At 47.5% G+C, this 25,043-nt stretch overlaps 1 protein-coding gene across 1 annotated transcript; it reads left to right on the top strand.

Annotated features, from left to right (window-relative positions):
• Positions 1 to 1,545: 1,545 nt before the first annotated feature.
• Positions 1,546 to 23,704, top strand: LOC146173495 (calmodulin). The gene is made up of 5 exons (XM_084585573.1): positions 1,546 to 1,748; positions 5,885 to 5,915; positions 7,558 to 7,701; positions 19,825 to 20,067; positions 20,891 to 23,704. Exons 1-5 carry the CDS (start codon positions 1,746 to 1,748, stop codon positions 20,917 to 20,919), a joined length of 450 nt encoding a protein of 149 aa, XP_084441699.1. The 5' UTR covers positions 1,546 to 1,745; the 3' UTR covers positions 20,920 to 23,704.
• The last annotated feature ends 1,339 nt before the right edge of the window (positions 23,705 to 25,043 follow it).

Here is a 25,043-nt window from a genome sequence, read left to right on the forward strand (position 1 = left end):
AGGCCAGAGTTATACTCGCACAAATACGGCATTTCTTGGCTGGCACGCGCGGGAGGCGCGCCCGGAGAAGCAACCGGGAAACACCTCTCCTTTCCCCCCTTCCCCCACTGCCGTATAAATTGTTCAAGGTCACATTTCCACTCCCACGATAGAGCGAACTTCGCTGTAAACCACTGGACGGCACCGCCCCCTCTGAAGTCATTATCTGCGTTCGGCGTTCCAAATTCCTCGATAAGTGCACAGTCAAGTTGCCAAATTCCTCGATAACTGCACAGTCAAGATGGTTCATCGTTGCAAAATCACCATTGTCCGTAGCCGAGTCTGACCCCCATTGCCTCAAGAAAAGAAAGAAAAATATTATTAAAGGGGGGGGGGGGGGGGGATCTGACCGCAGAAGTGCGACTGCTGTTCGTGGGTTAATAGTCGAGCTGTGCAGTGCCTGCGGTGATAAAGAGCTGGGTAAAAACAAAACAGAAATGATGTGAGTCACACAGAAAACAAAAGGCAATCTACCGCGCGACAAATCATGCTTCCGCCGTAAAAATAAATGCATTGTTTACGACAAATCAAAATTGAGTTGTCTACAAACAGCCGACACTTTTCTGGGTAACTGTGTTAGGCTGAGAAGTAACGAATGTCGCTAGGTTTGCGAAGTATATGACGTTAATTCCGGAAGACAAGCTCCGCTAAGTCGGTCACAGGTGTCGTTTCCATTGGAAAGACTAATTTCTCAGAAAAAGCTGCCGTTCGCAGAAAGATTTTATTTTAAGCTTTTGAAAGCGCGTGATACAACTTCGCAGCTTGCTTCCTGACATGAAGATAGAATATTACGCATGCAGTGGTTACGCCTCGGGCGCGGAAAACTACGACGACTGCCAACTTTCAGCTGTTTGGACACCAAGTCCGACGAACTGTGCGCGACCTGAGCAATTTTTGCATACGCCGAAAGAGTCATGATTAAGCTAAACGGAAACGAACAAACGTTTTCGAAGATTAAGAGTGAGCAGGAATAAACAACAACGAACACGACACGAGCAAAACAAATTCACCACGTCGGCTAGGGCGCAGTCAGCTGACGTATGGCGTCCGATCACGAGCAGACGACTCCGCTGCGCACCGGCCAAATCCACAGGTCGAAACCAGGAACAATCCAGAGAGAAAAAACAATGAAAAATCGGCGTAATCTCCTACTGAGCGCATCCACCCTTGCGGAGTGATCCAGCAGAGAGTTATCGGAGGAACATTGAGCCCAAATCGCACATTTTTTGCATCCAAATCAGCCGGAGACTGCCTTGATTTCGCAGGCGGCTCGGAGCAGACGAACACTCCTGCAGCTCGCGGCGACGCATTGCAGGTGAACGCTGACCAATCAACGCGCACAGCAGCAACCTCTAGTGAGCGCTGTCAACCGGATTGGCCGCAGCACCGTATCCGTCCCCTCCGCGAATTAGTGCACTCGAACGAGTTATATATTGCGATTGAAAGCTAAGTATCACGGCTTTCAAGCAAGGTTGAATAATTATATCTGTCTGTAAGCCCGCACATTTGCCCTATTTTAAGTTGAGTTACTTTGGTCAGCAAAGTAACATTGAAGGGAGGTGTGTTAGCGCGGAGGGATACGTTGGAAACGAGAGCCGCGTGTGGCCGATAGGTTTTCGCTTTAGTGTCCGCCGTTTGTCGATCCGAGTGTGCACAGGCCGGATACCCGTTTGCGAGCTAGTCTCCAAAATCCATATTCATCCACTATGGTAAGTCCATTTCTGATACCTGACAAAGCTTTCATGCACTCCTAGATGCATTGGCAGCGTCGAGACGGTTATATTTCTCGTCTACGGGTCCGTGCGGGCATCTGCGACTCTGCTCTTTCCCCCCCACCCCCCGCTTCGAATACGCCACTACGGTGCCGCAGACCCCAATGATGACAGCATCGGTGTTCGCTGTGATACAGCAACGTCGCTTTGCGCGACCACTCACTACCGATCGCAATGGTCGCGGGCGCTGCGAAAGAAGTTTCATTTGCTCGTGAAGCGCGTGTGCAGCTCCGAAAAAAGATTGCCGATGCGCTGGCTTTTCTTTTTTCTTGCGGTAATTTCCGGGGAGGGCTTGCAGGAGGGGTGTGGAAGGAAGGGAGACGTGCGGCAGTCAGTGACACCGTTGGCTGCCAGCCTTGCTGCCGTCGCGGCAGCCGCGAAGATCCACGACGATTCTGTTTTGCACTGGTTTGTTTTGCCGGGTCCGGCGGGTGTCTTGGGTGTTTTTGCTGTGCTATGCGTCGGAGACTGCAGTGCGCCGTCTCATTAGGCTTACTCGAATGCCGGGTCGCTCCCGGGGTACGAAAACAAATCGTTATGCCGCAGAGACGTAAAATTAGCAAAGACACAGTTGCAGGTTTCCTGCGGATCTTGCATACACTACTCAACACGAACTAGTCCGGCACCCTGCGCGCTGCGATGGCGAGCCTTTGCGTGACCGTAGCTGGCTGTGCGAGTGGGGGGCGATCGCGTTGCTTGCCGTCGTCTCGGTGCGGCCGAAAATGCCGACCGGCGACTTGGCGGCGAGTTGCGCAAATGCAGGGACTGGTCGGCTAAACCGATTAGGCCGTGTACCGTTTCCCCCACCGAAGAAAGGTCGCTTCTCCAAAGCTCTCTTGGCTGCAGGCGTCGTGTATTCATGAATGAAATTACCACGACGCACAGCGATCGGCTCTCCGCTGCAGGATGGCGCTTTTTTCGCGCTACCCTTGGACCCCCTCCGGCGACGACCGTATTTCTACGCCTTCCGCATATTGTTGTAGTTCGTCTGTCCGCGCGGAAGGATACGAAGTGAACGAGCGGACAGCGGTAGGCTGTACTTAGCAGACGACGCACCGGCCTTTCAAACAGGACTTGTTGCATGTTTTGGTGATGACGTCCGTCTGTGCACTATGCGTTGTGCTTGAGGCGTTGCCACTTACGAGTGGCCCGCATATTGCAATTGCTGAATGACATTCCCGTTGAAGCGCGCTTGCTGTGGAATCAGGCGTTTGGAATGCGCCGACGCCCACTCGATGCTCCTTATCGTGGCAGTGTAGCTTTTGAAACAATCGGTTTAGCTGTAGTCCTAGCCAGCAACGGGCCTGCTGTTTTATCGGGATTGTGTGGGAAAGAGGAAGTAGATATTGTCTTAACGGTAGGCGTTAATGGGCGTGCCGCAGTGTTTCGAACCTTACACGGGGTGACGGAAGGTGGTTGTAGTTTCGTGCGCATTGTGAAAGTCGGCATTTGGCTGACAGAACTTGAATTAAAGAAAGGCTCTCGTTAGCTTGAACAATTTTCGGGTGTAGTTTTTCAAACTTCACCGTTTGTGCGCCTTGACAGTTGTGCTCTGCAGAGGCCGCGCAGGCAGTTTCTCTTCCCACCTGTGAACTCGTTCAAATCTTTCCTCCTCACTCGGCCATCTTGACGTCACATTCGAGCTGTCTGCTGCAGCTGCCCGGATGGTGCCTCTCGAGTTTGTCGCTTTTGAAGCCGTTTGACGTACTTTAATTTTTTAATTCCCTGCGTTGTCGGGTGCACAGTACGGGTACTTTTCGCTGTAAATAGTGCGAGGGGGGCGTAAAGCGCCCGATCTTCTCTACTGCCTTGATAAGGTGGTTATCCTAGTAGTGACGCAGATCGCAGTGTTTACTGCGAAATGTTCCACCGAACGTCGCTGGCGATGATTCGCGCACGCGAAATGTTGACCCCTCACCTCGCGGTCCTTTGTCGCGATGTGGTCGCGATTGTTCTCGCCTTTGGGGCGCCGATGTTGGCCGCCTTTCTCTAAATAAAACGGCCAGGAAGCAGAAGAGCGTGGCACCTCTGCGCGAGAGGCGCCGGTTGAAGACTGCGGCGTGAGGGGGAGAGTGGGGGGCGCAGCCGGCTTGGCGAAAAAAAAAAGGGGGGGGGAGGGGCACTAGTTCGCCTTGCGGCGGTGGCACCGCGCCGTCTGCGTGCGCCGGTCGGGCTTTATGCGCACGCAGCTTCCCCCCTTCCTTCCTTTTCCGTTTCTTCGCAGTCGTGTTCGTGCGCGCAGTTCTCTCAGTGCGCGAGCACCGCGGGATTTTCTAATTATAACCATTGTTCGTTCGCGGTGGCGGACGCCGGCCCGCCCCAGCGCACGCTAACCGGCCCGACCGCCGCCTTAGCTTCTTCCTCCGCTGTCTCGGTTCGTCTGCTGCGACTGTGGTAGTTTTCTTTTTCGTCGTCGGGCAGCTGCCGGGCGGCATTTCTAGATCCCGCCAGCATGCCTGTTCTGTTGCGTGCTTCTTTTCCGTCTGCCACTCATGAGGCCGTTAGATGCTGCCCCGGACGCATGGGTGGAATGGCCGGGAAGGGGTTGAATGCCGACGAGAAAGCACTTTTCCCGCAGTCTTCACACTGACGAAAACCGGTCCAAGGCGCCAGAAAACTAAAAGCGTATCGCGGGTCATTTTCCCCTTCCCGAATATCTCTAGCCGAACCACATCTTCTCATAGAAATGGAACGCTTTGTTCGGTTTTAATGCATTCCTGATCACTCTGTTTGCATTATTGAACTTTGTCGCAAGGTAAAGCATAGCCATATTCAACATTGGTAGCAGCTGCGGAATTAGTTATGCAATAGTGATCTGCAGCAAGGTGTCCTCGGCCTTTCAGCTACCAACTCTGGATAAAAAAGCTTTCCCATGGCCCTATAATCAATCCTGTTCAATGCCAGCTGCAGATACCTTACAGAATGCTTAATCCCATCAGATTGGCTTTGCTGCTTCCCATTTGTTCTCATGCAATCCATTGTCGCCTCTACATATCATGCGTTGGTTACCTTGCCTTTGCATTACATGCCATGCACATTTCTTAAGACTAGGACTTTCATTAACTGGTTTGTTTCTCGAGCCATTCAGCTCTTGCCCAGTCTGACATACCTCTACACAATCTTACCTTTCCGTGGTGAGGGGAAATCAAAGCTGAAGAGGTAACTCGTATTTTGGTGGCGACATGTCAGGCGTTATGCGCTGCATTTTATCTGGCATCAACTTTTGGGGGCATGTCACCTCTGCCCTTTTTTGAAGCTGACAGAGCATAGTGGCAACATATTGCTTGCATTCCAAAGACAAATGAAGCAGGTTGTCTGTGATATGGCTGCACCATTGGCACATTCTGAGATTTGTCCGTTAGCAAGTTTTAGTTGGCTCATTTGGTCAACCATGTAGTGAGGCGGTACACCCACCCATTGCCGTTCCCTATAAGTATGCGGGTGGGGTTGGAGGTTCGTTCCCGGTTGCATTACTATGTCGATGAGTGTCGGTTGTTCCAGCTAGCTGGCATCCTGTAGTGCGCCTTGTGCTGCCATCTGCTGCTTGCCACCGGGCCTCTTGCTCAGTGGTCACATGCACTGTGCTAGACAGCTGCACGACTGCCTCCCTTGTCTGACCGGCCTTGAGGAGACGGCTGCCTTTTGTTTTGGGAGGCAGCACGCGATTTGTTCTGTCCACCTTTGTCAGGCTTATTTTGGTTCCGAGAAGCCAGTGGGTCATTAGGTGCATCTTAAGAGTTCGAATGTGTATCAAAAGTGCAGCTGCACCCAATATGAGCGGACACTTGGACGTCGTCCATTAGCGTGTTGCTGTTGTGAATCCTTACTTTTGGCCGTATCCACCACTCTTCATGTCTGATGCGTAGCCGTGTGCTGTAAGACAGTTCGTAAGCTAGGCTGCCATTTTGCCTTCTCTTGTAAGGCGCCTGTAGCTTTCCTGAGTAGCTGTATGGCTTCACATGGAAATGGTGATGGCTAACTACACTAAGTGTCCTCACAGAGCCATCTGCCTTGCCAGCATTTCTTGGCCATATTACGTTCCTAACCTTTTGTCACTTATCTTTCTCCTTTAGGCTGACCAGCTTACAGAGGAACAGATTGCGGGTGAGTACAAATGAGTAGTTTCATCGTACATAGCCAGTAAAGCTGTGCTATGCAACTATTATGCAGCGACAGAGTAGTAGTAGCACTGCTGTAAAATTCAGAGCAAACGCCCCCACCCGTGCGAGGCCCCTTCTAACTTCGCTGCTAATTTCAATTTTCCGCATTGTTCCCATACATTTCGATGCTCTAATTAAATCTGCGCTCTCAAAACACTGCGAGCAAATCAAACGCCCTGGCGGCGCAGCCTCTCCAGGGCATGCAATGTCAAAGGCCCAAAGGCTGATTGAGGGTGTCGGTTGACCACCGCAAGCGATGCACGTGCACCAAATTGCGGGGGCTGGCACCGAAATGGAATATAAGATCATCGCTAGCATATTTAACTGCTGCTCATTGCGTCACTCGGGTCCTGAGTATGTGCAAGACCTCGCTCATCGCCCGGAAGCAGCACTGAAGCCAGTTCGATAATAGAAGCGCTTGCGGTTATACTTCTGTTCTAGCTACTTTGTGGGTGAATTTTGTTTTTCCAGCGTAGTTTCAGCAGACAACCGGCAGGCCACGGCGCTGCAGACACCCAGTTTGTCTGAAACGTGCACATATGTGAGCGTAGACATTGGTAGAAATGACGAAAAAGGCCGCTGTGGCTTTACATTGTTAATTATTGAAAGGCTGCTTTCAGTGGTCCCCTTTTGGTGCTGTGCTAGGCATATGTGGAGGGTCAGCATTACTGGTTGCTTGTAGCGTTGGGGCGATATTGCCGTGACTGTGTAGACCCGAAATTTGTAAATGGTATGTTATTCTGGTGGTCCCAGCGATCTTTTTGTAAGGTACAAGACAGTGCGGAAGCTGAGAGCTAGTGAAGCACCATATGCTTCTACATGGGTAGGGGCATTTGGAAGGGAAGAAAGCGTGTGATGGCCCTTCAACCTGTTGCATTTGGTACCTAGCTTTCTGCATGCATATAATGGCTGTTACAAGGTACATTGAGCTTATTTTATGGCCATGTTATGTGGAACCTGGAAGAAATACCGAAATATGCGCGTTGCAGCCCATAGCATCGCCAGAACTCAATAATTGCAACAAGCAAAACGATGCGCTCAAATCATGTTGCAGGACCCCTTTAATGAGGCGGCAACCATAGTGCACTATAACGTTTGCCGACGTTTCCATTCATGTGCCCTACCAGCTTTGAATGTGCAAACTAAAGTGGATACTGCTCTGTACTAGAAGTGTTGTAATTGCTGTTTGATAGGTCAGATTCATATTTGTTCTTAGTACGGTACTTTTGCTGGCGCAAAATTGCCATTGCGTTTGCTGATCATGGCTGCCTGCATTAGGCTACATAAAAAACAAGCTCATGATGTGATTGGAAAATTTGCAGTAGCAATCTTTTACACAGTTCTTACAAAACAGTTATGGAATTGTCCACTTTAGGCAGCAACCTTTCCATTCCACAGAAAAAAAGAAGAGTGCTGCTTGAAGCACAGTGTTCTGTCCCTTTAACACCAGGCTACTTTGCTTTGCACAAAATGGCAGTTACTGCAGATATAGGGGCTCTGTTGTCATGCCCACCAAACTGCTGGTTCCAGCAAGCCAATCTCAGCGACTCCCTGCATTGTTCTTTCATTTCCTTTGCGTGCTGCAGAATTCAAAGAGGCATTCTCGCTGTTCGACAAGGATGGCGACGGCACGATTACAACCAAGGAGCTTGGCACCGTCATGAGGTCGCTGGGCCAGAACCCCACAGAAGCAGAGCTACAGGATATGATCAACGAAGTCGACGCTGACGGTGAGCATTCCGTGCGCAGGCTGCTGTGAAGCCACAGGATGTGTTCTAACAGTGACTTCTGAGGAAGGAGAGACAGCGTTTTAGTGAGATGACATGGTGCTCCAGATGTCTCCAGACATCATTGTAGAGGGCTGTTCTTTCTGGCTGCGGTCATAGACAGCTCGATAATGAAGTGGCGAGTGCCCCTTTATTGCACATTGAGACCACATTGACGGCTCTCATATGCGGCTCCCATCTGCAATTTACGTACCTGTTCGTGCACTACGCTACTCGCTGAATTAGCTGCTCTTAATTTGTGCCCCTACGAGGCGGCGAGCTGAAGAACATGATAGCATGGCTGAAGGTAAAGGAATTGCTTAATGGCTTCCGGGCCTAGTGGAAGCACTTCGTCCCGCACCACGGACTGTTTTGTCGTCTTCTCCCATGACATCTTACATCATCTCAAATGCATATATCGTACATTAGTCAGCTGCCACATTATGTAGAGGCCGCTCAACATAATACAGTAAACTCTCGTCGTTAGGGGGGAAGGGTCTTAAAAAAACTAATATTGCTTTTTAGCAACCAAATTTGAGGAAACTTCACAGAAATATTCAGTCTTTTTTGCTGACTTAAACATGCAGAAGTTTTCCTTCTGGCACAGTAGTTTGAGAGCTGTTAGAAATATATTAGAAAATTAGTTATTGTCTGCTCAAACTATAGGGGAAAAAATGCTCATCGGAAGTTTGTAATATATAGGTGGATACTATAAAGTGTAAGGAATGCAACGTTCGATGCAGTTTTCAAATTGAGCTATAAGATTTAGCAGCTCATTGACTTGGCACTCACAGCCATGGAAACACAAAGAATTTTTAGATAAAATAAAAATTTTAACTGTGAAAATAAATGTGCTTCCAACATTGCATTCATTATACTTTCAGCTTCACAATACAAAAGGAATTACAGCTCTAGCTGCTCCAGTTGTTGAGATATCCTTTGAGCAACCTTATAGTAGAACTTAAAACAGTTTTGAGAAAAACCAAAAAAAATGCTCGAAAGTAATTTCAATGACTGAAAACGAAAAATATTTGCACAATTGCATTTGCAATACACCTAAGAAGCCCCACGCAAGGTTTTTCTCTCTCATAAGAAACTGCAATGTTTCCTGAATTGCTCAAATTCAGTTCGGCGTACAGCTTTTGAACCGACAGCGCGCATGTTTCTTGGTTGCTCGACTGGCAGTAGGTGGCAGCTTGTTCTACACATAAGCCCGCCACGTTCGCGCTGGCCAACATTCATTTCTAAAAATACATAATTCAAAGCCATTTGGAGATTGCCAGTAGCCTGCATCGCACGTGTCTCAAAAACGTTCACGACGAAAGGGTTGTTTGGGTGCCCTCGACGCAGGGTGAACTGATGACGTCTCGCCGCAGCCTTCGTGCATGAGATGCAATTTCACGAGTCTGTATTCCTGCTTATCTCCAATTAATTTCAGAGCACCACAGCAGTTTGCAGTCTGCAAGTAATGCAAGTAGACAGCAAGAGATTTATTTTCCATTGCTGCATTTAAAGCCTACTGTTCTATCTTGTCCGCTACTGTCCTTTGCCGCTCTGTAGCTTCTCCAGGCTGCAGAAACGCCATTTCATTGTGTACACAGCTGCCACCGGAGCTACTTTCAGCCGCCGGGCACGTTAGGTTCGCTGCCACAGTCACTGGACGCAAGCTCATAATCTTGTCTGTCCCATGATGTCGTTGTTGTGAAGTTTTTCGATTCGCGGACGATTCGCTTCCTTTTCCCAAATTTGTTTCTGGGGTGAAATTTCACCGCTTGTCGATGCATCTCGTACTGCTTTAATCACAACACAGAACAAAATGGCATTCTCTCACGCTGGGCTGCGGCAGAGGGCATCATACAGACGACGGAGGCCTTTCAGCCAGTCGGGTAGTATCCTCACGTCACGTGCTCCGAGTAACGAATAGGATTGCGCATTGGGACGTTTTTTCTGTGGCCAATAAACGGGCAAGAATGGCGGCGGGTGGAACAGATGCTCCGCTCTGCTGAAAAATTGCCATTTTGGCATCGATTTCGTTTGAAATTCGGCCAACAGTAACAATTTAAATTGTTCTTGAGGGCAAAATACTAAACTTAGAACTGAAATTTTGCAAACTGGTGCAGAAATGGCTGCAGACTTCGAAACTGTTTTTGAAAAACAGACTTTTGGCGTTTTTTCGGTTTCAAAGTCCCCCCCCCCTCTTTAATTTCACTTTCAAGGAGCCAGAAAAAAAAAGATATTTGAATTACCACAATTTTCATGTAAATCCGCAGTTCCGGCCTCATTATTAATTAACAGAGGAGGTGCTGTCTAGCAGTGGTTTCGACTCAGTTTCACCACACTAACCTCGTAGACCACGGTGCCGTGGTCAACGCGCACGCTACCGGAAGATGGTTGATTGCACCTCGCACAATGTAGGAACGGCGAAAGAATTTCGGCACATTTCACGGGTCTCTAATGGGCCTCCCCAGCCCTGCGGGCCATCCCCAACAGTGGAATCGCGGACGCTTCACCGGTAATCCCAAGAAGCGCTTCAGTCATTGCGCTTTTGAGCAAATGCGCGATGCCGAGCGCATTTAGAGGCACTCAAGAAGAGTTTGTACTCTATAAGATGTCTCCAGCAAGGAGGCTCTCGGCAGATGAGACACGTGCCGTACGATGAGGACTGCGAAAACCCCGAATCTGAGAACACTTTCTGGGCGCACATACCACACACCTGTGTGCCGTGCTAGACTCTGACTGGCGTGGAGCATGATGGCCAGCAGCTCGCGCATTGCCATCCTGTGTCTTAGCCTACTGGTCTTAGAACATGAAATTTTCTAATGTGTCATCGCTGAAAGGGAAGCGAACCAGCAACGGCACATGGTGGTTCGTGGCATTGTTCGACACCTGGTGCACGAGGTGGCGCTGAGACTCAAAAGCGTGGAGCGGGTAGGCCTCGCGGGGCAACTGCAAAATGGAGTGCAAATATACACTTGCTGACCTTTTCTCTCTCGCATTATACACAGGTGTAAACTTTTTTTGTTTGTTTTTGCTGTCCCAAAAGTACATCTCGTATTATACGTAGGTTTTTATGGTAACCAAAAGTTGATCAACTGGGCCTGAGAAAACGGTCGAAAACCATTCGCACTATTGTCATTTATGTAGTGAACATCTGTGCGCTGGACGTCTGCATACGAGATGAAGCCCAAGTTGAGTACACTTCCAACAAGAAGGCGTGGATGTCCCGCGACATCTATAACTGCCCCAGGCATTTGACAAGGAAATGGAGCGTGACTGCCGCAGTGTTTGCCTCTTAATGGACAATTGTTCCGCCCATCGTTGACGACGTGGAGCTGAAAAATGTCGAACTGGGGTTTTTCTTGTCGAACTGTACTTCGCTGATTCAGCCGCTCGACCAGGTAATAAACAGTGTGAAGAGCGCGTATCATCATAGGTTGATCGACAAGCTATTACTCAATCTCCGCTTGAAACGCCCTACCAAGGTGGACATTTTTCAAGCTTTGGAGACGTTCGCTCCATCCTGGAAGGCGACGTTGAAGGACATGAATCAGAACTGTTTCCGGAAGGCTGGTTTGAGAACGTTGCAGCTGGAACAAGTGCCCCTGAAGAATGTGACAGTGCCAAGGCCAATGGAGGAGCTTCGTTTGCTGCCCATTCACTTGGACACGGCGAGGGAGATGATCAGGCCTGTCTCGTAGCAGCATGGAGACGCCTGGAAAGTGACGAGGCCGTTCCTGACTGTGTTGCTTTGGAGGACTTCCTCTACGCCGACAATTGCGTTGCTACCGAGGAAGTGACTGATGACTCCATCGTGCAGAGAGAGAGAGAGAGAAAACTTTATTTCAAAAAGAAAAGGGGGGGGGGGGGGGGGGGGAGTGGACGTGCAAGACGTGCGGGTAACATGCAGGAGGACCTATGCAGTGACACTGATGCCGAAGACTGCGAAGCCCCAAGCAACTGTGAAGTGCTTGACGCAATTGACGTGCTACGGTGCTATGCGAGTTTAACAGGACAGCAAGAAGCGATGCAATCCCTGTGGGCCTATGAACGCAGTGTGAGGCCATTTCTGATAGTTAAGCAGATGCAAAAAGTCACGGATTACTTTTAGTGGAAATAAAACGGAAGTCCTGACAACTGGCGAGGGCTTTGGTAACCAATGTTTCCGCATGCTAGGCACGGAATTTCGATACAACGAAATTTTATTACAACGAAGTAAACTGCCGGTTTTTATGACTTCGTTATATGGAGGTTCAACTGTAGTAGTGGACACAGTGGCAAACACATTCGAGCATCCTATTTACGCTTCAATCTTTTTCATAAAATGTTCGCACTAATCAGAGTAGGCTCCAGGCTGCAGTCTCCGCAGTTATGACATCACACTTACTGCAGCAGCAGCACCATAGCCAAGGAGGCCAGTAGCGTTCCTTTCGGAACCTTGCGAGGCTGAAGATCTTTTTTTTTTTTCTTTTTTTTTTTAATTTGATTCCATGTGTTGCCCCGGCACTAGGCACTGTCTGATTCTCCTGTGTTGTCATTGTGAAAAGGGGCCAACGATGGTCACTCAACACAGTCTAGCAGGTCGTGCTAACACGGGATCCCAATTATTTCCCCATCGGCACTAAAAGGAACCGAACACTCTCCAAAATATGTTATAAGGTTATGGTGGGCATCAAAATATCTTGCTTCATATAGTGCAGATCAAGCACTGCAATGTCCAGTTTTAATTTGCCATCGACTATCGCATAAAAACTGACCGTTTTGGCGGAATGAAAACACATTTTTTTGCGGATGAACACTTAAGTACACACTGTTCCTTTTTTCTTTCAAGGGTACTCATGTTTTATATTTTGCACTATCTCCAGTGCACCCTTCAATAAGAACTAGCCCTCCTTTCACATCGCGAATGATATGCTTTTAGTGTTTGTCACTAGGTGGTGCCACAGTGTTTAATTCCTTGAATTTATCGGTGACCACGGCCCACTAAAGCTTTCATCGACGAGGCATACACTGATGGCCTTCAGTGTGAAAACTGAAATGGGCACTACTCTTAGTCAAAATTGTCTGATTACTGTCCAGCGAGTACAATTTGTTTGTTTTTGGTACGTCTTTTTTGTCAACGTTGAATCGTTGTCCTGGTCGTTGCTCATGGTTTCCAGCATCGCACTACGTAATAAAGGGTGCATGCTATGGAGTTTAGCACAGAAGCGGGCGAGGAGACGTGTGCTGCTCAAGATAACCATGCTACATTGTTAGCTGTACTTCATTCATCAATGGTCCAACTGTTTTTTTGCCAGCATTGGCAGTGCTGTTCGCTTTGTTAGGGTTTCAGTTATCCAGCTCTTTTTTGCACTTTCCGGCTGAACTAGGCTTGTATTCAGTTTGCGTCGTTATCTAAGTGTAGCTATCTCATGTTACCTCGAGCCGTCTGATTGGCTGGAACCGGGTGTTGCCACTACGGAACCGGAAGAGGTGGCGACATGTTTCGACATTTCCACCAATCAGATGACTCGAGGTCATGTGAAATAGGAACAATTCGATAACTGCGCAGAATCGGAATATGACCCTTGTTGAGCACCTCTGTAATGAAAGCACTGAAGAACGAAATTCTTAAGAGCAAGAAAGAAATCTGGTGTCCTTGGCAAACATCCATAAAGTTCAATTAATTTGCTCTCTCAACAGCGTACCGACCTGCGGCATTTTTTCTGCATATGAGTCCTGTGGCAACCCCGAAGTGGAAAAAAAAATCCTCATTGCGAACTATGCGGCGAAATGGTCACACTAGGGGGTGTTTCATTTTCATGCAGATTTGAGAAACAAAGAATAAGCATCGCAGGTATTCTGTGACATTCCTTTCCACCGAAATTTCAAAGATAATGCAAAAGTAGACAACTCTCAAGTTAGATTTCTAGAGGAAATTCATTAGCATAATCCACACACTTTGCAACTTAAATGAATGAAATATCATAGATTGCAGCACATTAGGAACTAATTCGTCCGCCAGCACAATAGTAAAATCTTCCCAATCCTATGTTGTTAGCCTCTGCTGTGTATGTACCATAAAATACAGCACCACTCGACTGATGCTAGAGCACTCTCAAAGCTGGGGGTTTGGAAGGCTGGTCTGTAATGCGGAAATGTAATGACTGAAACGCCATGGGTACCTGACATCTACTCTGTTTGCACACTTGTAGGGACAGTTTTCGCAGCAATCGGACCTTTCTAAAGTAACATGTCGGCAGCTCAAAGGTCATTCCTGCAAACTAAGTTAAGGTTACTTCCTCTGTGAGGAATGTTTTTTGACATCACCTTCAAGCTAAGAGCACCTCTTTGCTTTTAGCTATCCTAACCAAGCTGGGCTGATGGTGATGACGAACGGGAACTAATCCAAATTAGATTCCCTCTGGGACATCATTTTTGCCAAGATCTGCCACTCTGTTATGTGCAGTAGTTGGACACCCTGCAGGGAGATATGAATTGTGCCATGAACCAGTCAGTTATGTGGTACATAATTTTCCTATTAAGCAATCGAAATTGAGCTACTTTGCTCATTAAATGCTGCGGTTTATTTTTGGCATGACCCGGTTATATCAGTTATTGGTTATAACAAGCTTGACTATGCAGATTTCTCTTGAAAAATGACAAAGAAATGCAATGAATGCATGAAAAGGACAGTGCAGAATGGATACAGAGACGGTAATTAAATGTAGGGAAAACTACCCTGGAAGTGTTTACAAAGTAAATCCCCATTAAAGTTATAGAAGCTGTGAAATGTTAAGCGATCATGCTAATGGCGTGGGGTAACAGCAGTGGCAGCCTCCGCCTCAGCTTGCACAATGAGTCTACAGAGAGGGGCGAAGACAGGTGGTGACGGAGGTACTGTGTTACAAGCTAAAGGCCTGCTTTGTGCGTCTTCCACATGTTCTTCCTCTCGATCTGTCCACCGCAGTCACGTCGCAAAATGGACTGTTCCACCAGATGAAGAAGAATTGAGGCCAAAAGGGAGCTCCATGGTGTGGGCCCGATATCGACGAGGTCACAACACCATGGAAGCTTGAGGTTTGAAGGCAGGTCGCATGCCTCATTGTGCACAAGCCACAACACATGCTTGCATACTGCCGCTTTCGAAATTGGTTTTCAGCTGTATTTGCTGGTCTAATTGCAAAGGCAGTGCTAATGGAGCACTTGTTTGTGGGGGTTGTTCCTGTGATAACGCTCCAAAGGGGGGCTTGACGTGGAAGTCTCCTTCTAGCCCCAGGCATGCCAGCCCTAACAGTCGGAGGGTTCATTCGATTTTCCAGTCTCTAACTACTTGCTGACAGGTCTCGGCTTCCGCTCTGACAGGAAGCAGTGTGATCGTCACATGACCTTTGCGTTATCCTTCAGTCGTTTGCTTTCAGCAGACAATACCAACCATCAGGTCACCACGGCTCAGTTCTTTCGCAGTGACGCCACACGCACATTTATCTTTTGGTGTGCATGTAATACCAGATAATGGAGGCGCCAGTCATTCGGTGCTTTTTGCAAACTCAGCGTGACATGCCTGAATGCGGAGCGTTTTACAGAACTCAGTGCAGGGTTGATTTGTCGTAGCTGCTAGCGAAGTTCCTCCAAGGAATGCTCACTGTATTCAAAAGCAAACGAAGGTGTTTAAAAAGACATTTACTGTCAGCGTTAGATGCTCCAGCACACAGCGATTCGCTCGTAGAAATTTTCATACCTGCGTGCTGACAAAAAACTGTGAAACAGAATTTGGCAGCACGAACAAACAATCCGTATTCGGGGCTCTGGACGCTTATGTCTGTACAGAAATCGCAAGTGAAGATGCAAATCTGGAGCTTGTGTCATTATTTAGCGCACAATATCGTCTGCAGGAACAAAAAAAAAAATATTCAGAATGCTCTCGGGGTCTAACTCAATAGGGCCGCTGGACCATGAGCTTTACTGATGGGTGGTGCTTCCGGGCTTTCCGAGGAAAATCGCGGACAGCTGTTGGCAAGTAGTCACGGGCAGTCTGGAACTGATAATCTTGCTGGGACCTCCAACCCACGGTGCGAGAAGTCTGCACTGCGGCGGGATCGAGTCAGAGGGGACACACTAGTTGTGTATTCAAGCAGGCTTTATTCTTCCCGCGTACGCAACAAAACTCAGCACTCAGATACAACCACCTGCCGTAGTGAGCGAACCTTCCTCTCGCACGCGGAGGTAAGATAGAAACCCACCAAAATGGGGGGTGCACATGCGAAAACGCTGAGAGGAGCGTTCTGCTCGCCTGGTGTGACCTTGCGCTCGCAGCACGCAGCGGTAAGTGCGTACAGTGACTGGGCGATTCAGGTGACGGTGGTGATCTTCTCGGCGGAAAGTCTGAACCGTGCGCGGTCAACCGCCGAAAGACCAGAGATAATCGCAAGAGGCGCGCTTCTCCCGGGATCATGGAGGGGAAGTCCACCAGTTTAGCCGGAAGTTTGGGAGCCAGTGGGGCGTGGCCGATGTGCCCTCCTCTCACCGTCCTAACAGCACGCGCTTTACCGCACATAATTACGAGCGGCTGTTATAATGGGAAGGGATTCATGTGTATCCTCACATGTTTGAGCTGTTTGGTTGTTCTTATCTCTCACCATTTTCACGTATTTGCTTTCACATATGGAATACATACTAGCCTGTGTGCCTATGTGCAGTGTGGCGACGGTAGTACTGCTATTGAATACTGAAATCGTGAAGCACAGCTGCAGGCAGTCTGCCTACACAGTCTGTTGAATTCTTTCTTAGCAATTTGAAGTTCGTCAGAACTTGAACTTGCCCTAGTTGGTTTTCCATTCCTGTTAGCGGGAAAAACTGAACAAAAGGAAGAAAGAACACTGTCACTTTGAAGTTGATGCACAGTTACTTTTCCTGTGAAGCTTGAGTTTCTGAATGCTTTCTCAGTCTGGATAATCGTATGTGGACTGTGTATATTTCACACACCACTTAATCAGGATGCAGTAGCATTTAAAGGGCCCACGAAAAGCTATTTGCTAAAACTAGGAATGTGCATGAGCGTGTTACCCCATCTATCCTCTCCACAATGCAAAACTTTTTAAGCTCACTTCATTGAGTACATTAGATTTTGCAGTCTTGGCCTGCTTGCTGACAGCTCTCTGACAGGAAGTAGTGTGATAGTCTATAACCTTGCAAGCTCCCTCCATCGCTTGCTTTTAGTAGACAATGCCAACCATCAGTCGCCACGACTCTATTCTTGCGCCGCATTTCTTTTGGTGTACATATGATATTAAAGAACAGATGTGCACACACATGGAGCATGACTTGCACAAATGCGAAGCATTATACAGAACAGCTTGTCAGGGTTTGCCTACCGTTGTTCGCGAAGTTCTTCTATGGGCCTAGCTCACTGCACTCGAAAGTAGACTAAGGCATTTGCAAAAGCATTTACAACAAGCGTTAGCTGCTCTGGCACAAAGCGGTTTGCGTGCAACTCTTTCAGACCTGCGCGCTGAAAAGATAGCAAAATGGGTGAAGAAACTCTGTACAGCATGAATAAACACTGTCTAGCAACCGGGAACTGTCGGGGAAATCTTATGCACCAGGAAAAATTGTTAGGGGAACTATCAAAAGCATCGGCAAGTTGGGGAAAATGGCACAATATATTCTGCGGTGTATTTTCATTTTAAGCTGGCGCACAGGAAGCATGTTAATCATGCAGATATTTTTTTGTGTGCGCTCGCTCGTCAGCACAGCGTGGCCACCACGGCAAGGCGAGATATATCACTTTGATGCCAACGCATGCCTGAGCTGACACGATAGAACCAATATGCACTTGAGGTGGGTACTCAATAAAATATGCAGATGCGTGAGAGCAGTACGCAACAAAAGGCAGGAATAACTGCGTCGACAGCTGCCAAGCGCACGCGCAGCCAATATCCGATTGGATTAGCTCAGCTTTTTGCGAAGCGGGCGGCTCTCGTGCTCAGAGGTTGGCATCAGTGCACTTCTAATTTTTAGTAAACTTTTGATGTTCTTAATGGTCATTAACACTGTCATTATTGTAAATCAGAGTGCGATTGATCCTTTTTGTTTTTTTGTTGCGAATTATTTGTCTATGCTCATTATCAGCAGCTACGTTTTTGAGCCTCTTCACTTGTCTGAGAATTTGAACTGAAACAATCTGGAAAAGTCTGGGATATTGAAAATAGTGGTTTTCTAGACATCCTGAAACTAAACACAAGGAAGTGACACGGACAAGCACTTACTAGCCCAACAAAGTTCTACTGGAGTGCCCTGAAACAAGCCGTGCTTGAAGCTCTGGATGCTTCCGTGTGCAGGGAAATCAAAACAAGAAAGCAAACATGCAAGATATAAGCGTCTTACAGCTATTTTGAGACCAGCTACGGAGATTGTGTAATTGTTTAGCACACATCGTCATCAGGAACATGAGAAGCGCCCAGAGTGCTCGGAGTGGCTCAGATGGCCACTGGCCTGGGAGCTGTACTGGTGGACGGGGCTTTTGGGCTTCCCCAGGAAAACCTAATGGCGGACACCTGTCACAAGCAGACAGGGACTGAAAATATATGTACCCGTTAGCACCGCAGACCTTCTCTCTCCCCTTTAAATCTGCCCATGCTGGTGCACAAGCAAAATGAAAGCAATTCAGAACAGCGCCTCGCCACGTCCCACTCGCGTAACTTGGGGGAATCCAATCAGCGGGGAGTTGGTGGGTGCACTCCTAGCAAGTACCCAGCAAGTCTCTAATCTTGCTGGGGTCCATTGGTTACGTGCTGGGGTCTATTTGAGATTTTTGCGTGGAGATGTCACTCAGTGGCGAAAGGCCGCCGGGAGCACTTCTTGACAATTACTTCTAAATTATAAGCTCCTCACAGCTTTTAAATTTGACTCATGTACCCGCAAAGGCCACTTCCATTCATTTCTTGCATTAGAACATTACCGCAAGTAGCATTATCATAAAGGGAGATCTTCAAGGATAAGGAAAAAAGTTTTTATACTCCTGCGGCACTAGACTGCCCTTTAAACATTTTAATTTTGTGTCGACCAACGTTCATTTGTACGATCCTAATCATGATTCTCATTACGGGATGTCATAACAGCTGCTGGACAATATAGAGTTCCATGTCCATCGACCCATTTAGTTATACAGAGCTAGGCGGTTGCCATGAAAATTGTAAGGGTTAAATGCTGTCTCAAATTTTGCCACACACTCAAGTGTTTTGAAGTTGTTGAAAATTTGTGTGGAAACAATTCTTTTTCTTGCCCTCCCAGGATGGGTGGATCCTGAATTTGAAAAGCTCTCACCTTTGCAGCAGTAGCAGCTGTCAGACTTGCCAAAGCAACTAGTCACCTTTTGCAGCACCTTCTTGACTTTTGATAAAGTATCTTGGAGAAACAGTGCACAGTTTCCTCACATCCGCTACAAACTGCAACGGTGGCCGAACTGTTTAGTATTTGGATCTATTCTTCGAACGCCTTTCTGCTTAAGGTATCATTTATTGTTCAGAGGTGTTTGGATTGTTGGACTTGTTTCCTTATCTGTGGCACCTTTCTTCTTGCCGCGTTTGCTGCCACCTGATGCATTCTGGGCATTCATCTGTGTTCACTGAAACATGACCTGTGAGTGTGGAATCTATTGTGGGGCCCTTGGGTATGCAATAGCTATCAGCTTGTCCTGGAGCAAAGTGTACTCTTTGAAACCATTTAGTTCATACCTAGTAAAGACAGTGGCTTGAAATTTGGAAGCCTCTAGGAATATATATTGCACGCTTTGGGAATGTCCAATGACTACTACTTGTTTCATGTTGGTAAAGTAGTAAATGTGGTGTTTGGCACATTGAATTTTTTAACATCAGAGCAAAGTTCCTGGCACACCAATCTTTTAACGTCAGAGTCAAGTTCTTGGCAAACCACTAGGCAAGCCAAATGTAAAACTGGCCGTTTGTGGTGGACAAAATGCTATTCAGTCTCTGAGAGGCAGTGATACCTCCTTTCCTTTTTGGATGGAGGATTTCAAATCGTTCATGTGACAGGCATAGGCCATTGCCAGATGGCGCGCCTTGAAACGTGGTTATTTTTTGTGGGCTGCAGGTAACGGGACAATTGACTTTCCCGAATTCCTGACGATGATGGCGCGCAAGATGAAGGACACGGACAGCGAGGAGGAGATCCGCGAAGCATTCCGGGTCTTCGACAAGGACGGCAACGGTTTCATCTCTGCCGCTGAGCTGCGCCACGTCATGACCAACCTGGGCGAGAAGCTCACCGACGAGGAAGTGGACGAGATGATCCGCGAAGCCGACATTGACGGCGATGGCCAGGTCAACTATGAAGGTGGGCGGTAGTCATCGGTCACTGTCTTCCTCCCGCTTCTCTTTTCTACCCCTCTCATGGTTCCAGCACAGTTAGTATTGTGGAGCTGTCTATGGTGGTAGCATGGCCTTTCAGTGCTCCAACACTCAAATGATAATGTATAATTATAATTAATGGTGATAACATTTGGTCTGTAGGCTCGCTGGCTTGTATATTAGGGGCTGGGTTTCAGTGTGCTTAGAATGGAGCACATAACAGTGCTGATCAACTGCACTTGTCATGAATTGTGGGGTGGTACCACAAAATAATTAAAGGGAAATGTTGCTTTTACGAGGATGCCGACAGATTAGTGCAGTCTATTTTTGGATCACTGGCAACTTTTAAGGTTCTATGCATTCTGAACTTCGTTAAATTACAGCTGTCAGTTTGTTAGGGTAGAAGCTGATATATTGTCGGGCAGCGTAGAGGAGAACAAGGAAGTGTTGAAAAAGCTCGCCAACATTCAGTGAATGCACCAGTTAAAGTGGGGTCATCTCTGTAAATAAACTAACAAATCTGCTTTATTGCTCAGCTTCAATAGTAAGGCCGGGGCCTCCCCTGCAGAGTCTCTCATAGCGGATTCGTTTTCGGACATTGAAATCTATATATACCCAACCAAACCTGTCTCTGACGCAGGTGTGATTACGCTTAGAATGGAGAAAATGTGCTCCAATGTGTCGACATTTGTACATTTAGTTGACATAATTCACTTGGAGCAACAACTCTTTTATTGTTTGTGAACATTTAGCTGTGATTTATGGCACATGTATCACTGACACATTGTTTTCTTTCTCTTCTCTTTCAGAGTTTGTAACGATGATGACTTCGAAGTGAAGAGGCTTTCTTGGGGGGTAACGTTGAGGGGGAAAAGAGCTACGGAGGTCCTGTTGTAACGCGAGGCTGACGAGAGAAAAAAAATGCAGACGTGTGGAGGCTTTTCCCCTCGCGGAAGTCTCGCCGTCACCCCCACTTGTAATTAATACCGACAAGAGGAACAGAAAAAAAAAAGTATATATAAATTTTGTCGCCCTTTTTTACCCGGTTTATTTTTCTTTTTTTCTTGAGTTCACTCTTTTCGACCCGCCGTCCTCTTCCCTCACCTTTTTTTTTTTCTCCAGCTCCCACACGCCCCTTTTAAGTCTCCTTCTCGCGAAACAACCTTTTGGAGTGGAAATGCCGCATAGCTGCAAACTACTGATCATCGACCCTGCCTCTCCCCCTATCGTGTAGGCCTGCCTTACTTCAATTACGCGTTTTCAACGAGTGTTGCGCCGCGACTGCTGTGGAACGGTGTTGTTTGAGGGTGTCTGCTTTCCACCAACAACGGCCAGTTTGCTGTCAAGGTAAAGAAACGGGGAGGCTCCTCTGGTCGGCCACTCTTCCTCGGTTCTCTTGCCCTCCCCCTTTTGCCCCCCCCACGCTGCTGCCAATGCCAGCGCCACTGGCTGAATGTACATCTATGGCTAAAAGAAGTATGTACTATAGAGCGTGTGCTTGTTGTGGTCAGGTGGTGAAGTCACAGTCCCCTCTCTCCTCCTCCACTCCTCTGCCGCAGCATACTTTTCCAGCCTTTTGTCCTGCGCGTTTTTCGAGCTCTGCATCAGTGGATGTTGTGGCGGGACGTCGGTGACGAAGGCTTGAAATCGATTTAGGCTCGGCTTTGGATCTCCATTTCATCAAGTTTCCAGAGCCTCCTCTGTTTGCCGTTGGGCAGGCATTTACTGTTGTCGGACATTGCGTGGTCATCTGTGCTTGTATAGCGGCCTTCTTGGTTTTCCGCACAGCTGCTTTTGGAGCCTGACGATGAGAATTGCATCCCTCTTCCCACATATGCGACAACCACAGTGAGGAAAGGATAAGAATGTCTGTCTCGTGGTAAGCTTAGGCACATCGTCCTTTCTTCCAAGCACCCCTTTTCTCTCGCAAAGTTTCTCGCTTTTCACATTAGGTGTGCTAAGGGCGATGGTTGCGTGGTAAGAGCCACGCATTGATGGCTAAATGTGGCTTGTAGCTACAGCGAGTTGAGACAGAGTTGTGAATGACGCTGTGTTAATCCAATCAAGCGTTGCCACGTGGCATTACTCGTCATTTGGCACATTTTATTTTGCACGCTTTTATCATGGGTGGCTGTTTGATGACTTTGCTTTGGAACTTCCTGTCTCAATCTTAGAGCTGGAGCTGTATGGTAGCTCTTATTTTGGAGAAGTGTCTCCAATTTTTTGTGATGATTGTGATGCAGGTGTTCTAATAGCCACGCATAGTAAAACTAAGAGAGTCTCCCTGCTGTTAAAATTCTGTTGAGGAAATGCGTTGACTAGTTTCCTCACTGGGTCTGCACTGGTAGTGTTCCCAAGCATGCATTTTTTGTGCTTGTGTTGCTTCTTCCACATACGTGTTCAGACGTGTTAATTTATTGTTTCAAATTCACCCCCTGCTTTTGTTCCCCACTTCCCCCCCTTCTGTCATCTCCAACTTTGCCTTTAATTTTTTTCTCTCCATGTCATGCCACGACTACAATTTTCCAGGTAGCTGAACGCCTGTTGGTTTTGCGTGGTCATTTTTGTAGCGGTTTTTTTTTTTGCAAGCCTCCTGCAGTCAGCCTCCCCCTCCCCTTTTTTGGCTTTTTTTATTTTTGGGATAGTAGGCTGAGAGGTCTTCAATAAAAAAAAACATTCCATGATTTCAGAGGTTGTTGGAGTGGGGGAGGGGGGGGGACGCTACTGTTCCCTGGGTGTGTTTGGTCGTGATCACTGTTTCTGATTAGAATTTTAGTCTATCCCATGGTACTGGTGATGCCATTATTACGTAGAAGTGGAGTTAATCTCGTTGCAGATTTCCTTTGTCTGGCCGATCAGCTCATTCTTGCCGGCTGCGTGCACATGCATGCCGCTGGCTGCTTTGCCAACGTCGCCATTGGACTCCCACTTCCGCTAGCACTTGCTACACTGCAGGTTGATTGTGGCGCCCTCTGGCGTTGCCGAATTTTTTTTTCAACAATGGAAGTCAAACCGTGCTGCATGCCTCAAGCCATATCGTTGCCAGATGCATGTTTCGCCTCAACTAGGTTTCTTTATTCTGTCCGTGTGTCGTCCACATGTGGGGAAGGAGAGATCTTTATTCTGGGCATCTTCGGAGGCTTTGAGCAGATGCTTCCACCTTAGATGTAGACACGAGGACTTTGCTGATTTTTCGGACGCTTTCAGGGCCTTTCTCTCGATCGATATCCCGAAATCCCATTTTTGAGAATTTTTCACCCGACACGCAGTTACACTTCCTTCCCCCTTCCCTGGTTACACCTTTCGTGCCCAGGTCCTCTGGCAAAACAAGTCTTCGAAGATCTCCTCTCATATCCAGTTGCCTTGGTTAGTTTGTGTGCTTGGTGCTCCGATAACACACACTTCCCTTTCCCCTCCCCAAAATGAAGTATACATCGCGCACATGAAAAGATACGTTAAACAAATGCGGACACCTACAGGATATACGACGCATTGTAACTTTGAGCGATGGCTGCTAAACGTGAGGTTATAAAAAGGGGATTGATATAAAAAAAAAAAGGCTTGGCAAAGTGCGGTGTACTCTGAGAGCGGAAGAGTTTTTCAATAAACAATGCTTCACCTTTTTCGGGTGGTTTGGATCTATGTTGAGGGTAGTGGAAGCCAGTTGAAGTGACAGTTGGGCGTCGTAATGTGACCATTGTATAATTTCTCCGAAATACTTAACAGCTAGATAAAGGCATTGGCAAGCCTGGGTAATCCTGCCTACACTTTCGACACTGTTCAGGAAGTGCAAGGAATAGTACATCTGCAAGCACATCATGCTTACAGCACTGAAAATTGATGGTTCAAGAGTTGTTTGCATAGTCACTTGGCTTCCACATTGCAGTGTAAACATACCAGTGTGGGTGTCATCGACAAAGAAACGTTTTCGACTGCATAGATAGTGCCTGGTTGGGACATCTCGCCCAACTTCACAAGGGTCGCCCACTGCGTTGAGAGCTTCATGCGCTGCAAGTTAAAAAAAAAAAAAATCTTAGAGGGTGCATTACATATATGGTAGCAAATTTAAGTAGAGCAGATGTAGCATCTGTAGGGACTTCATCCTGTTCTTGTGCAGGCAGCACTCTTCCCCGCATTGCAAGGCAGAGTTGGTCTTCTGTCTCAACTGAAGTGCCTGTTGCAGCGTGATGCTGTGGCCGCTAGTTGGCATTCATTGCAACATTTATGCACTGGACTGGAACCATTACTACTGTAAGACAGTCTGCCTGCCATCTTGAAATGTAATTCTGGAGAAAGCTTTACTCTGCTCATACTGTTATGGCATGTCAGTATACCCAAAGAATGCGTGAGGTGTGCTTTAAAGTGGGATTTGTACTGTAGTGAAAACCTTGGTGCGCATTACCTGCTCCTTCGTTTTCAAGAATCTCCCAAAGCACCTGCATTGCTCAAGCAAATTAGTTTCTGCTTTGCAACATGCTGCAATACATTGAAAGCACAGCATTGGAACTACAGTGCTGGATTCTTCAAGTGACAGCGCATGGAAAGTAGGGCTTATGATAAAGTACATCTAATGTAAGCTAGTGTAATAGTCGATGAAACGGAATAGTGATGACCAGCTTGCAAAGCAATTCGGATGCGAACTGATAAAACACCTGCTAGAAAGTATAGATGAACGCAGCGCTTGTGTAATTCGATATTTGGATATGTTCTCGAGAGTGCGCGAATCCGCGAATAGTTTGGTCTTCCGAGTTGGCTTCTCCGTGGATGTGCATCGATCGGGCCTTCCTGTGTTTTGTCCTACAATGCGTCTTATCCCGAAGCGTACTGAACTGCGTAACGACTTCGAGGTAGCTGGACTTTACGAAGGTAAGCAATTTTGGTAGGTATTAAAGAGTTCAAAGCGCATTGTGAGATTTCTGCAGCGCCGTCCAGCGTTGGTTACAGAAGGAAACTTCTCTTTCC

This window comes from Amblyomma maculatum, chromosome 11 (genome assembly GCF_055883805.1).
Source record: "Amblyomma maculatum isolate TAMU_Amacu chromosome 11, ASM5588380v1, whole genome shotgun sequence".
Classification (NCBI taxonomy): domain Eukaryota; kingdom Metazoa; phylum Arthropoda; class Arachnida; order Ixodida; family Ixodidae; genus Amblyomma; species Amblyomma maculatum.

Bases quoted from the DNA above. Each gene is read 5' to 3' on its own strand.
- LOC146173495 (XM_084585573.1), top strand. The intron at 5,916-7,557 runs GTGAGTACAAAT...TGCGTGCTGCAG, and splicing joins TACAGAGGAACAGATTGCGG to AATTCAAAGAGGCATTCTCG. The intron at 7,702-19,824 runs GTGAGCATTCCG...TGTGGGCTGCAG, and splicing joins CAACGAAGTCGACGCTGACG to GTAACGGGACAATTGACTTT.